The 12,539-nt window shown below is 41.0% G+C and overlaps 1 protein-coding gene across 2 annotated transcripts in view; it reads right to left on the minus strand.

The window, feature by feature from the left end:
- Nucleotides 1-1,036: 1,036 nt before the first annotated feature.
- LOC127635075 (amyloid beta A4 precursor protein-binding family B member 1-interacting protein-like) overlaps nucleotides 1,037-12,539 on the minus strand; it is a 38,693-nt gene continuing 27,190 nt past the window's right edge. For both annotated transcript variants that reach the window (XM_052114851.1, XM_052114849.1), the window contains exons 10-14: nucleotides 11,905-12,015; nucleotides 4,931-5,029; nucleotides 4,515-4,647; nucleotides 4,341-4,387; nucleotides 1,037-1,944 (exon numbers count right to left, since the gene is read on the minus strand). In XM_052114851.1, the coding sequence (XP_051970811.1) occupies nucleotides 1,438-1,944; nucleotides 4,341-4,387; nucleotides 4,515-4,647; nucleotides 4,931-5,029; nucleotides 11,905-12,015 (897 nt within the window). In that variant the 3' untranslated portion in view covers nucleotides 1,037-1,437. The remainder of the gene's footprint in view (nucleotides 1,945-4,340; nucleotides 4,388-4,514; nucleotides 4,648-4,930; nucleotides 5,030-11,904; nucleotides 12,016-12,539) is intronic.

A 12,539-nucleotide genomic window follows, 5' to 3' on the forward strand; every position in this document is an offset into this window, starting at 1 on the left:
CAACACATGACACTGCTCCTGGTTTCTGGTCAAATCAGTTTATACAAATAGTTTAACAAAAGTGAAGAGTAATTGTCCCTTCACTAAGCCCAACCTTAAAAGCCCTCTGATTAGTCCTGTCTTAGCAACTGTTGCCCTGCTGCCATTACTCTGACATGCGTTTGCTATTTTCTAATGACAGCCTATTGAAGTAATGTGTGTTTGAGTACTTTTAAGTGGGATTTTATCAAAATAACTCTGAAAATGTAAAGCACATTGTTGTAATAGTGACACGAGTTACCCAGAGAGCATATGCTGTGTTTTTCTTTCTTTTATAAAATAATCTTAAAATAAATCTGGAGAAGAGCATGTTCTGGATTAAACTTTCAGCCCTCACTCCCAAATGAACATATAACACCTGCATCGACACCTACATTTGCTTCAAGCTACATAAAAGCTAATAATGAACATTCATTTATTATTGCATTGATTCAAGTCATTATAAAAATGATAATAAATAAACAGTTCACATGATATGAGATGTTATAAACAGCTCTATTCACCTAAGATAATGTTATAAGATGTGTAATCACTATTAAATGAAGTTTTTCTCTTTTCAAGTGACTGTAATAACCGTTTGATATGATTCTGGTTCAGTCTCCACAGTTTTTTATGAAATTACTGAGTAATTTAACCATTTCTTTTACATCAAACATCAGATAAATATGCATCACAATGTCACTCTTAATACCAGCCCATGCAATAAATAATATGATCTATTCCACTTACGAGAATATTTTGTAGTGTGTTGTTCACGGCAATCTCCCATTCATTCCAATGGGGAGTTCTGCAGAGCTTGTCAGAGCAAGCAACCGTAACCATGGGAGTGGAGCTTAGCAAAGGTACAATTATTGGGACAAATGTCCCCGGTCACCCTAGACGGTGTGAAGGCATGTTGTCTGATTACATAACTTGTACATATATAACATATTATGTCCTATCATATAACATTGGGTCTGTGATGTGTTTGTTTCCAGAATCATTTGCCAATCCATGATAAATGAATGTCCTTTATTTTCATTACCAGTGCTAAAAAATGTTGATGATACAGCTTAGCCAGGCATGACACGATAAAGCTATCTCTTTATAAAAGCTGAGTTTATGTCAAAAACATACAAGCTGCAGGACATTTTGTTGATCCCTGAGTATCCCTGTCCACTGTGAAATCTCTGGTCCAAAATTCTGACTGGTCGTGCCTGGTCAGGACAAATGACATGTAATAAAAACATATTTACACATTTTTAGTCTACCGGTGCAAAACAAATATCTTGAACAACAAGTAAATCAACCAGGATGTCTGTCCATCACACCAAATACTTAAACACCAAAGAGCTTTGGTTATTTATTGTTGGACTGTGGAACTGAAGTCGATTAGCTACAGTATTTCTCTTTTCAAGTTCATTGGTGACTGCGCTTTTTATGCATGGCTGACATCAGTTCTGACATTAAGTCTCCACCAGAGGATGCTGATGGTTGTTGTGTAGTCCTCTTTGGTGGAGGTGGAGCCACTTTCCTAATGGAGCCAGCGAGATGGTTGGCAGCAGCCGGTGGTAGAGGTGGAGGGGGTGGAGGTGGAGGCCCTCCTCCCATGGATGCAGAGTTTTGGAGGGCTGGAGGTGGGGGTGGAAGGGAGGACAAAGGGTCTGGAGGAGGTGGAGGGAGAGCTCCACCACCACAAGATACAAAACTAGGTGGTGGAGGAGGCAGAAAGTCAGGGGGCAGTTCAAGGTCTTCTGAAGGAGGAGGTGGCAAGTCATCCATGGGTGGAGGAGTGAACTTGTTACCTTTGGTTGTGGTGGGAAGGGCAGGAGGGGGTGGAGGAAGAAATGCAGGGTCTGGGGGTGGAGGCGGAAGGATTTCCATTAAAGGTGGATTTGGTGGAAATGATGTTTGGTTTCCAGAACCCTTCAAAAACAAACAAGAGTGTCATGCTCCAAATAAATAATGATATTAGAAGCAAAGGAAAATAGCTTTCTGTATAGATCCAGAATTACGATGGAGCAGCCCCAAAAGTATTTGAACACAAAATGAAAATTCTGAACAGCAAATCAGACACAAGTAATGATGGCTTTTCTTTTGTCTGTTTTTCTTCAAGCGTGTGTCTTTGTGACTAACAGAATTTCTTGTCGTGTGTCACACCGAGACGTCAACGACTTGTTGTGGGTAGATTATAAATGATCCACACATGAAATACCGGCATCTGGACGAGGAGCTTGCGAACTGTATTCAGCCTTGTTGCATTTTGAGGGTGGCGGGTGATAGTTTCACACCCTGGCCACTGTTTAATATATTTGGCGACTTCCCAGATCCATGGTTTTGCCATTACCCAATATTGTTGATCATCGTCTATTCACAATCGGCATTGGGATCTTTGTAAGACATGGTCGATATCCGATTACATTGTCCTATCACCCAGCCCTATTGATGTCCTCATTGGCTTTTATCATGTTGTTATACGGTTGCTAATATGTCCTGGATGATTGTTAGGGTGTTGCTAAGTAGTTGCTATGGTATACTGAGTAGTTGCTAGGTGTTTGCTTAATGGCCCCAGCCCGTTTTCTGAATGACTAATTTAAGGTGGTTTTCATACTGGTTATATTTGCAGCGGTCTGAATCCAGAGATTTATTTTCCTGTTGCCCCCTGCAGTGTTGGTCTGGTAATCACATATGATTCTGTCAAATCTTGGTGCATTTCTATACAACTGGCATTGTCACAAACGTGAAAAGTGCCCATGAAGGAGAACAAAATGTTGCTATATTTGTTATTTTATTAATTGTGCGCCATTATGTGCAGCAGAGTGAATGATATTTGCAGCCCTGTGTGTTGTATGTCGTAATTCAGCAGGCTTGGCACTGAAGTGTTTGCCAGTGGCACCGAATTATCCATTATTCTTATCAGGAATTAGAGGCTCAGGTCCCAAATGCAGAGTTAAAATTAATTAATTTATTAATACAAACAAAAAAATATAATCCAGGGCTGGGGCAGAGTGTAACGCAGTATCAGGACCAACTGGAACGAACAGCACTGGGACTGCAAGCAAGACCGATTTGAAAACACAAGACACACAAGACTGGAAAAAAGACGAACTGGCACTGGACAGCAAACACGAGGAGACTAAAATAGGGAGAGAAATCAACAGGTTCACAAGACAGGGCAGGTGTGACTAATAAACTAACAATGGGAAAACAAGGAGGCAGGGTTACAGAAACAAAACAAAGCAACGTGCTCTCACAAGACAAAAAAATACCCAAAAGGTATGAGCGCACATCGCCAAGACAATAAGGCAATATATGACCATGCCAACCGACAAACAAGATGAGAGAATGCATAACAACAGCAAACAAAGTGATGCCACACATTCTCACACTAATCAGAGGGAAGTACTGCTGCAGTAACAGCCTACGCCTCCTGGCGGTTAGCAACAGTGGAGCCCACTGGTGTCCACTTCCATGTGGGAAGTGCCCTCGTCCTCAGGTTGGGAAGAAGATGGGAAGTCTCCCGAGGCACCGGCTCAGATCAATTCTTCCCATTTAAGGGCTTGCCTGACTGCCTCGAGAAAGTACTCATCCTCACCCCATTCTGGGACATAGGACATAATAGGTTCTTTCAGACCTGCCCAAAAAAGATCAATTAGGCAGGTCTGATTGAATCCCAGACCCAAGGACAGTGGAAAAAATTCTAGGGCATAACCCCACAAGGGCTTGTCCTCCTGCCTTATCCCGTGCAGCCACTTGACTAGCAGGAGAACCAGTAAAAGAAAATCTCCACTGGGTCCATCTTGACCTTTTCGTAATGTCAGGAATAAGAGGCTCAAGACCCAAAGGCAGAGTTAAAATAAATTAATACATTAATACAAAAAAAAAGGGTAATCCATTATCATCTATCCATAAATCAAACTAAAACTCCCACAAGCAGGAAAAACGATAAACATAAACTACCCTGATAGGGAAAAAATAAGGAAATGTAATCCAAGGATGGGGCACAGGGTAATGACAGGACCGTGACAGTTGTCAAAGGTTTCCTGCAGGTTCAAAACTGACGGTGAAGAGTGCAAACTTCTGGCAAACATTTCAGGCAAATTGCAAGCTCATTTGCATGTGGAAATAATGAGAGGGAAGCGGCAGGTTTGTCAGAACACTAGATTTTTTGTTAAGGACTTCCTACAGGCAGTCTAGGGTTCTAGGGTCCCCTCCCCGGTCCCAAAAACAGCTAATTTTTCATGTAAACCATCATCTGATTCAGACTTAAGTGCCAATGTGAAAGGCCTCTAAGAGAGCTGATAGATTCAGAGATGTTATACCTTGTTCTCCATTGGTTGCTGAGGAGCATGTCCATTTGCAGCTTTAGCTGTAAAATAAACACAAAATGTTCTAAATGTCCTCAAAGTTCTCCACTTATAACAAAGATGAAATAATCTATAATAAATCGATTTATAATCTACTTATATGCATTTATCAATCTCCATTATCTTTACCTTTAGGTGTGGGGGATGGTGTTGATGCATTGGAGATGGATGGGCTATCCTGAAATGTGCGATTAACCCACGTTGCTGAACCTGCGGCTTTCCTCACAGCGGCCTTGTAGTTATCATATAACTGCTTGCCGTACTATAAAAACAATTACAGCATAATTGTTAAAACCAAAAACAGATTAAAAGGTATACGATTAAAGAGCTCGTAACAGAATCAAACACAAAATACAGCTCCAATTTACCACAGTAAATGACACATCTTGGTGCATAATGTTCATATAGAGTCAACTTCGCTTCATCAGCCACTTAGTAATATGTTTCCAGGCTTTTTATCATAGAAACAACATCCGTTTCATAAATGCTACCCAGATTTTGCAAAAGAAGTAGGGTTTGTAAATGATTGCTTGGTTTTGGCTCACCTTTGCGATACGTATCCCAGTTACCCAAAGGGTCATGGACCACTCGTCGTCACAACACAGATACTTGATGTATTGCGATTCTTTTTGGATTTGAGGATGCTGAAAACATGTCACAATAACCATATCAACATAAAGCAACTTGTGTTTCCCTATATTGCTATACAAATGTAATAACACATTTCAAGGCCAAGACAATTCAGTATTTCTCATGATTTAATCACTAAGCATTGTTCTGTGGATTTATGCATATGACCATGACACTGTTTTGCTCACTGAAGTTGAAGAGAGTTGTAGAACAACTTTCCACTGATCTTGTTTAACTGCAGTAGCATAGTATATACAGAAGATGGCACACAAAAATCAAATATTTGACTGCAAACACACTTCTATTAGCCAATTAATGCTGTAGCTCTTGCTTCCAAACTGAAATTTGCACTTGAACATGATAAAGACAGAAATATGGCATATTGCAAAAAATTCACAATGAACACATTCCCTTTTTCCATTAGAGCATAGTCTGACTTTGAGCTCTGCCAAGTATTTTTTTGAGTCTACTTCATCTTTTCCATGTTATGTGTTTGCATTTTTACTTCCCTCTTGCTTGACATCAACATAAAACAGCTTATCCCAACATAATCATTCTCATAACCAGAAATACCTTCGAAAAGCATTACAAGCTAAGCACTGAGTTCAGCTTCTCAATGGACACGCTTATTGCCATAATCATACATTAGATATGATTGTGTCATACAGGGTTTATGTTGGTAATATAGTTATTTGAAAACTGATAGTTGCGCTCTAAATTCTGATGAGCTGCGTTTAAAAATAACTATAAGCCCTCACCTGTGACTGTGCATTCTTTGAAATGTGCCAAGTTGCTAAGTAGTTTCGAAACTGTATACAGCCAAGACTTATGAAAATGAACAATATTAAAAGAATTGGTTATTTGGATAATATTTATTACACAGCAGTTAGTCAGGGTCCACTAATCTGATTGGACCAAGGGTGTGAATGTTTGTCAGTTTTACCTTGAAGGTTAAGCTTCAAAAATATTACAAAATCATTAAAGAGGTCATGACTTGAGAAATCAAATTTCCTTCATCATTTGACACATTTGAGTTCATTGATCTATAAAAACAGTACAGTAAAACATACTGTACATACTGTAAAACGTCCTCCTCAATAATAATAATAAATAAAAACACATTTATTTAAACCTGGCTGCAAAAACGGCACGTTTGGATTTCCTCTTTTTAAGGTGGTCTTCACACTGGGCACATTTGCTGCAGTCCAGATCCGAGCACGATTGTTCTAGGCTCCCCCTGCAGTGTTGGTCTGGTTTCAGACTCATATTTGATTCTGTCGAACCCCGGTGCTTTTACGTACTAACATTATAAGTGGATCTCAGGTACTGCATGGCATGACAACTTTAAAGTATCCTAACTGGTAATGTAAAATTATGTACTGCACCAGGTACGAATGCTTCTGCTAAATATCAAGTCAAGTGTCAAGTGGTTTTTATTGTAGTTCAACCATATACGGTTAGTACAGTACACAGCGAAACGAGACAACGTTCCTCCAGGACCATGGTGCTACATAAAACAACATAGGACAAACACAGAACCACATGAGACTACACAGACTAAATAATATTTCTACATAATATTTCTACATAAAGTGCACGTGCAAACATGTGCAAAAAAAGTATGGGATAGTGCAATAAATTACTGAAAGGAACCAGACAATAGATACAGCAAGAGACAAGTGCAGTGCCGACCAGTACACATTTGTAATGAATAGTGCAAAAAGATGACCGTTTCGAAAACTGCCAAATGTAAACATAACATACTATGCAATAGTGTTCTATGGACATAGCAGTTATTGAGGTAGCAGCCAGGTATAGTGACAATAAATAAAAAGTGCAACTCTGGACATGTGCAAAAGTTGGATGGTGTACAGGTGTGTGTGTGTGTCAGACCAGTCTCTGAGTATTGAGGTGTCTGATGGCTTGGAGGAAGAAGCTGTTACATAGTCTCGCCGTGAAGGCCAGAATACTTCGTTACCTCTTGCCAGACGGCAGGAGGGAGAAGAGTTTGTGTGAGGGGTGTGTGGGGTCGTCCACAATGCTGGTTGTTTTGTGGATGCAGCGCTTTGTGTAAATGTCTTTGAAGGAGGGAAGAGAGACCCCGATGACTGTCCTCACTATCCTCTGCAGGGCTTTGCGGTCCGAAACAGTGCAAGTCCCAAACCATGCAGTGATGCAGCTGCTCAGGATGCTCTCAATAGTCCCTCTATAGAATGCAGTGAGTATGGGGGGTGGGAGATGTGCTTTCCTCAGCCTTCGAAGAAAGTAGAGACGCTGCTGGGCTTTCTTGGTGATAAAGCTGGTGCTGAGGGACCAGGTGAGGTTCTCCACCAGGTGAACAGCAAGGAATTTGGTGCTCTTGACGATCTCCACAGAGGAGCCATCGATGTTCACCGGAGAGTGGTCACTCTGTTCTCTCCTAAAGTCAACAACGATCTCTTTTGTTTTGTCCACATTCAGAGACAGGTTGTTGGCTCTACACCAGTCGCTGCACCTCCTCTCTGTATGCTGACTCTTCGTTCTTGCTGATGAGACCCACCACGGTCGTGTCATCTGCGAACTTGATGATGTGGTTAGATGTTGTTTGTGAGTCAGCAGAGTGAACAGCAGTGGACAGAGCACACAGCCCTGGGGGGCCCCAGTGCTCAGTGTGGTGGTGGTGGTGGAGTTGACCTTACATAGAATTTTCCTCACATCAGCCATGGTAAGAGAGCACCTGGTCGTTGGGAGGAGGGGTGGTCTTCCTCGCCACCATGTAATTCTGTGCCTCAAACCGAGCGTAGAAGGCGTTCAGCACATCTGGAAGGGAGGCATCTTTGTCACAGGCAACTGTAGTTGGTGATGCCTGGATGCCCTGCCACATACGCCACATGTCGCCACTGTCCTGGAAGTGACTGTGGATTCTCTGGGCGTGTGTGCGCTTTGCCTCAGTGATGGTGCGGGACAGTTTGGCCCTCGCTGGTCTTAGGGCCGCCTTGTCACCTGCTCTGAAGGCAGAGTCTCGGGTCCTCAGCAGCGCACGCACCTCCGCAGTCATCCACGGCTTCTTGTTGGGGCGTGTGGTGATGGTCTTGGAGAAAGTGACATCATCAATGCACTTGCTGATGTAGCAGATCACTGATGCTGTGTATTCCTCCAAGTTGGTAGAGTCGCCATACGTTGCAGCCTCCCTGAACATGTGCCAGTCAGCTTCCTCGCTTCCTCGCACACCGCTTACGACGTCCTCTCCCCAGGCCACCAGCATCAGGCTATGCCGAGGACTGGAGGCTTGGTCTCCGCAGCAAGCCGAGGTTGTGTAGCTTCTCCTGCAGATCATCATGCAGCTTGGTTGTTGTATGAGTCTTATATTTTAGCAGTGTCTGGCGATGGTAAACACGAACACCGGTTGCTCCGATGTCCATGTGCCGTAAAAAGTCAGGCTAAGTACAAAAATAGCACCATTTTGGATCCGGAGTGGCTGCTGTTGTGCTACCACACCGCCATCTTGGATCGAATTCCTAAATAGCTCCTGTGTTCCACGATAGAAGCTAAAACAAATGTGTTACAAATGACATCTGACTAAATCATGACAGAATTTTCCGTTTTAGGTGAACTAATCCTTTAAATGAGCTGAAGGTAAAATGTATAAGTGTACATGGAAAAAAAAAATATTTGGGGGGACAACCCCAATTTAAAAAAGTTGGGACAGAATGGAAAATGCTGATAAAAAAAAAAGTGATTTGTAAATTCTATTTACTGAATTTACTATTTATGGCCTTTACTGAAAACACAACAACTACATATTATTTTATGTTTTATCTTTTGAATTAAATAGTTACCACTGTTTAACATAATTTCTTCTAATGACACTTTTTAAGGATTTGGGCACTGAAAAGACAAGTTTTTTAAGTTTATAAAAGGGGGATTTTCCCCATTTATCTATTTTGCTGGTCATCATCTGTGCAATTGTATGGGACATTCGTTGCTGTATTGTGAGCTTCATAATGCACCACACACATTTTCCCGCCACCCTATTTCCCCATCGACGATCACGTGAAGATGTGTATAAACATGTAAACATGTTCAGCAGCAGACGCAGATTTAAACACGGAGATGGTGCGCAACAGTGAAAACCCATCCATGAAGCGCATGGTCTTAGTGTAACAAAAATCCACCACCTTTTATAATTTTTGCACTAGACCTCAGTGCTGTGTTTTATACTATGAATTGTAAAATTACTTTTAGAGAGGCTTGAAAACCATGCTAGCACTTTTTACAAGCTTACTAGCCTGATTTAGTCATCCTTACCAGACTATTAGCACCTTATGTGTTAAAAGGAACTGACCTAATACAGCTAAAGTGGCAGTGGAGTGCCACAAGGCTCACTCTTTGGTCCTCTATGGTTCTCCTTTATGTGCCCCTACTTGGTAGAATTATTAGGTAATGTTCCATTCACTGTCATGCTGAGGACACACAGCTTTATATTTCCAGATGGATATAAAGGATATACTGTTACTGGATGACAAGTCATTTTTTGTGTTTAGCTGATAAAAAACAGATGTCTTTTTCACTGGGCTGGCTGTTAAGTAAGCTGCATGCAAGCAGTGTTTGTCTAGATAGCTATGATGTATCACACACACAGTTAAGAACCTGGGCTTAGAACCTCATGATTAACAATAGTTGCAAATTTAATTTATGAGCAAAATCTTTAAATCACAAAAATAATTTGCGAATAATACAACCCCCTCCCCCAAAATATTTAAAATAAAAAAAATATTAAATTCTGGGGAAATTGCCCACAAATTGGAAATGAAAATGAAAGTTGAAGCTACATTTTCTCTTTTATTAAATGTAATGAATTTTCTCTCCTTTTTCTCCCCAATTCCCAATGCACTCTAATGGTGCTTTCACATACAATGTGAAGAAAATGTTCGCCTCGCATTGCTCACGTGAGGTTGACCGCTGGATTATACATTTGTGTTTAAACTCACATTCGTGCAAGTAATGCGAACCCTAGAGTTTTCCCCCTTCTCTTTTGGAAATGGACAGGAGGAGGGGCTTCTACGACTTGGTTCATAGTAAAGTGCAACCAATAGCTGGAATCAAGTAGATGCGCATATTTTCAGAACTTACCAGGTAGTCCAACTTCCAACTTCGTCTTTTTTCATCCAGATAATCTCAATACTGATAGGCTTTCGTGACAACGAGTCATGCAAATTTCTCACTCAAGTTTTTCCTCGTAAAACTTTCAACTCGCGCGATTATGCGAATGAGCGATTCCGCGAGTTCGAGTCACATCATTCGCGCCACCCGCCATCTTTGCATGGTCTTTGCATGCTTCGCATTGTATGTGAATGCACCATAAGTCCTCGTGGTGCTGTAGTGACTCGAATAGGCTTCACGCTATTCAATGCGGCATACACGCACACTCACCACACGCCCCACTGAGAGCGAACCACATTCATGAGGAGGTTACCCCATGTGTTACCCCACCCTCCCTAGCAACTGGGCCAATTTGGTTGCTTAGGAGACCTGGCTGGATTCACTTAGCACACCGTGGATTCGAACTTGCGACTCTAGGGGTGATATTCAGCGTGTAACTCGCTGAGCTACCCAGGCCCCCGTAATTAATTTTTTGATGCACATCTACAGTGTATTCCTATATAAATTCTGTAGGAATATACTGTATTTGGAACATGTGTTTTCATCAAAGTTTATGTCTTATTAATGAGTAAAAAACAATGTCCACTTCAAGATGGAGTATAAATGTTTTTATGCACCTTTTTTGCATAAATTTTAGCAAGTTTATAAACTCTTCAAATGCTACCTGTGTGGAAACACCCATCACTGTTGCTGAAATATAAAGCTCTATTTTGATCTATTAGTGTTGCCACATGTAATGCCAACCCTCAACTCTAAACAGGAAAAGATGCTTCCCCAACCACTTCCTGCATTCTGGAAGTTCAAATGCTACAGCACTGCTTTTATCTTTGAGGGTAGTCATTTGGGTAATCACGATATACTAATGCAACAGGCTTAGAGGAGGCTCACACCTTGAAATAATCATTGTGCAATTTGTGTTTAAAAACCAAGGATTAGGGAGTTAAACCTACAACCTTGAGTAATGGTCTTTGAGTGGACACTTATGAAAGGGAGCAGAGTAGATTTATAGTACATTAATATACTGTAAGATGCATGCCCTACTGCCTGGAGAACTTTAAGATCACTTGTTTTTACACAAAATTACTTGAAAAGCTGAGATTGCCCCATAACACTGGCCTGAGAATAGTTGTGCCATTTTTGCTACAACAGGAATTTAGTTTGGGGATTTGGACCAGTGGAGCATATTGTAGGGTTGACAAAAGGTCATCTCCAGGCCTCTGACCGGTCAGACCAATGCTCCACACCTACTTGCTATCTTGAAGGGAATGGATGCTTTTAAAGGCATGTAATTACAGCTTTTGGTGCTGTAATCTTCATGTCCATAATGTCTGCTTTCAAATCCATGACCACTTTTGATTGAAGAGCATTTTGCATTTTTTCAGATGATCAAACAGAATGCGGAGAGCTAGTTATACTTCTGATTTCAAGGTAGTAAGGTATCACACTCTCAGCTGAAGCTTTCGGGAAACCCAAGCCTTAAGAAACATAGGTAGCTCTCCTACCTTTGACCAACTTGCAAGCGATTATTTTCCACTGCCAGATAAAGAATATCAATATACTTACTATATTCTAGACAGAAGGTAATGCGGTGCCTTACTTAAACTAGTATGTTTTTAGATATATCTGAATGTCAAAAACAAACCAAAAAGTTCAGAACGGCAGAGACTGGTGGTCAAGGTTACTTTTTTTCATGTTTTGTGTGGATAGCATCTGAGAATGTGAGTGGTATATTATAATGAAAAACTACCTTGAGGATGAAGCAGTGGTCTGTGGGTGCTTTGTATTTATTTTTATATTCTTTGCAGTAGTACACGTTCACATTGTCAAACTGCACCAAGCATACAAGGTCCCGTGATGCCTGAGAGAGAGAGAAAACCACACTTGAGTGACTCAAATGAATTAGGTTAATTATTAAAACACTGATATGCAAATACTACAAATAAAATGAATGATATATTACTTTGATGATAGTAGAGGTTAGCCTAGTGGCAGATGGATATAGCAGAGGATAAAGGGTAATCACAAAAACTTTGGGTTTACTCTTGAAATTTAGTTTAATGGGGGTCTTTAGCAGATACCTGTACAATTTAAATCAATGGTGCAAAAGCACAAGAGGCTCCAAACAGGTCTTTTTAGGTCCTTGCCCAGATGTCGTGTTTCTCTGGGAGTCTATGTGAGCTTCATGAGTGCTATTTGCATTGGAAAAATTATCTGATTGTTTATTGGACATTTAATTTTCAATCAATGTATTTTTGTCCATCCTCGAAGCCCAGCTTCTCTATATGATGATTAGGCAAGCTATCAAATGGGCAGGAGCAAACAACGAATAACTGAAATGGTAATGTACATGATTGACAGCGTTTGGAATGTAAAGGCTCTGGA

This window comes from Xyrauchen texanus, chromosome 42 (assembly GCF_025860055.1).
Source record: "Xyrauchen texanus isolate HMW12.3.18 chromosome 42, RBS_HiC_50CHRs, whole genome shotgun sequence".
NCBI lineage: Eukaryota > Metazoa > Chordata > Actinopteri > Cypriniformes > Catostomidae > Xyrauchen > Xyrauchen texanus.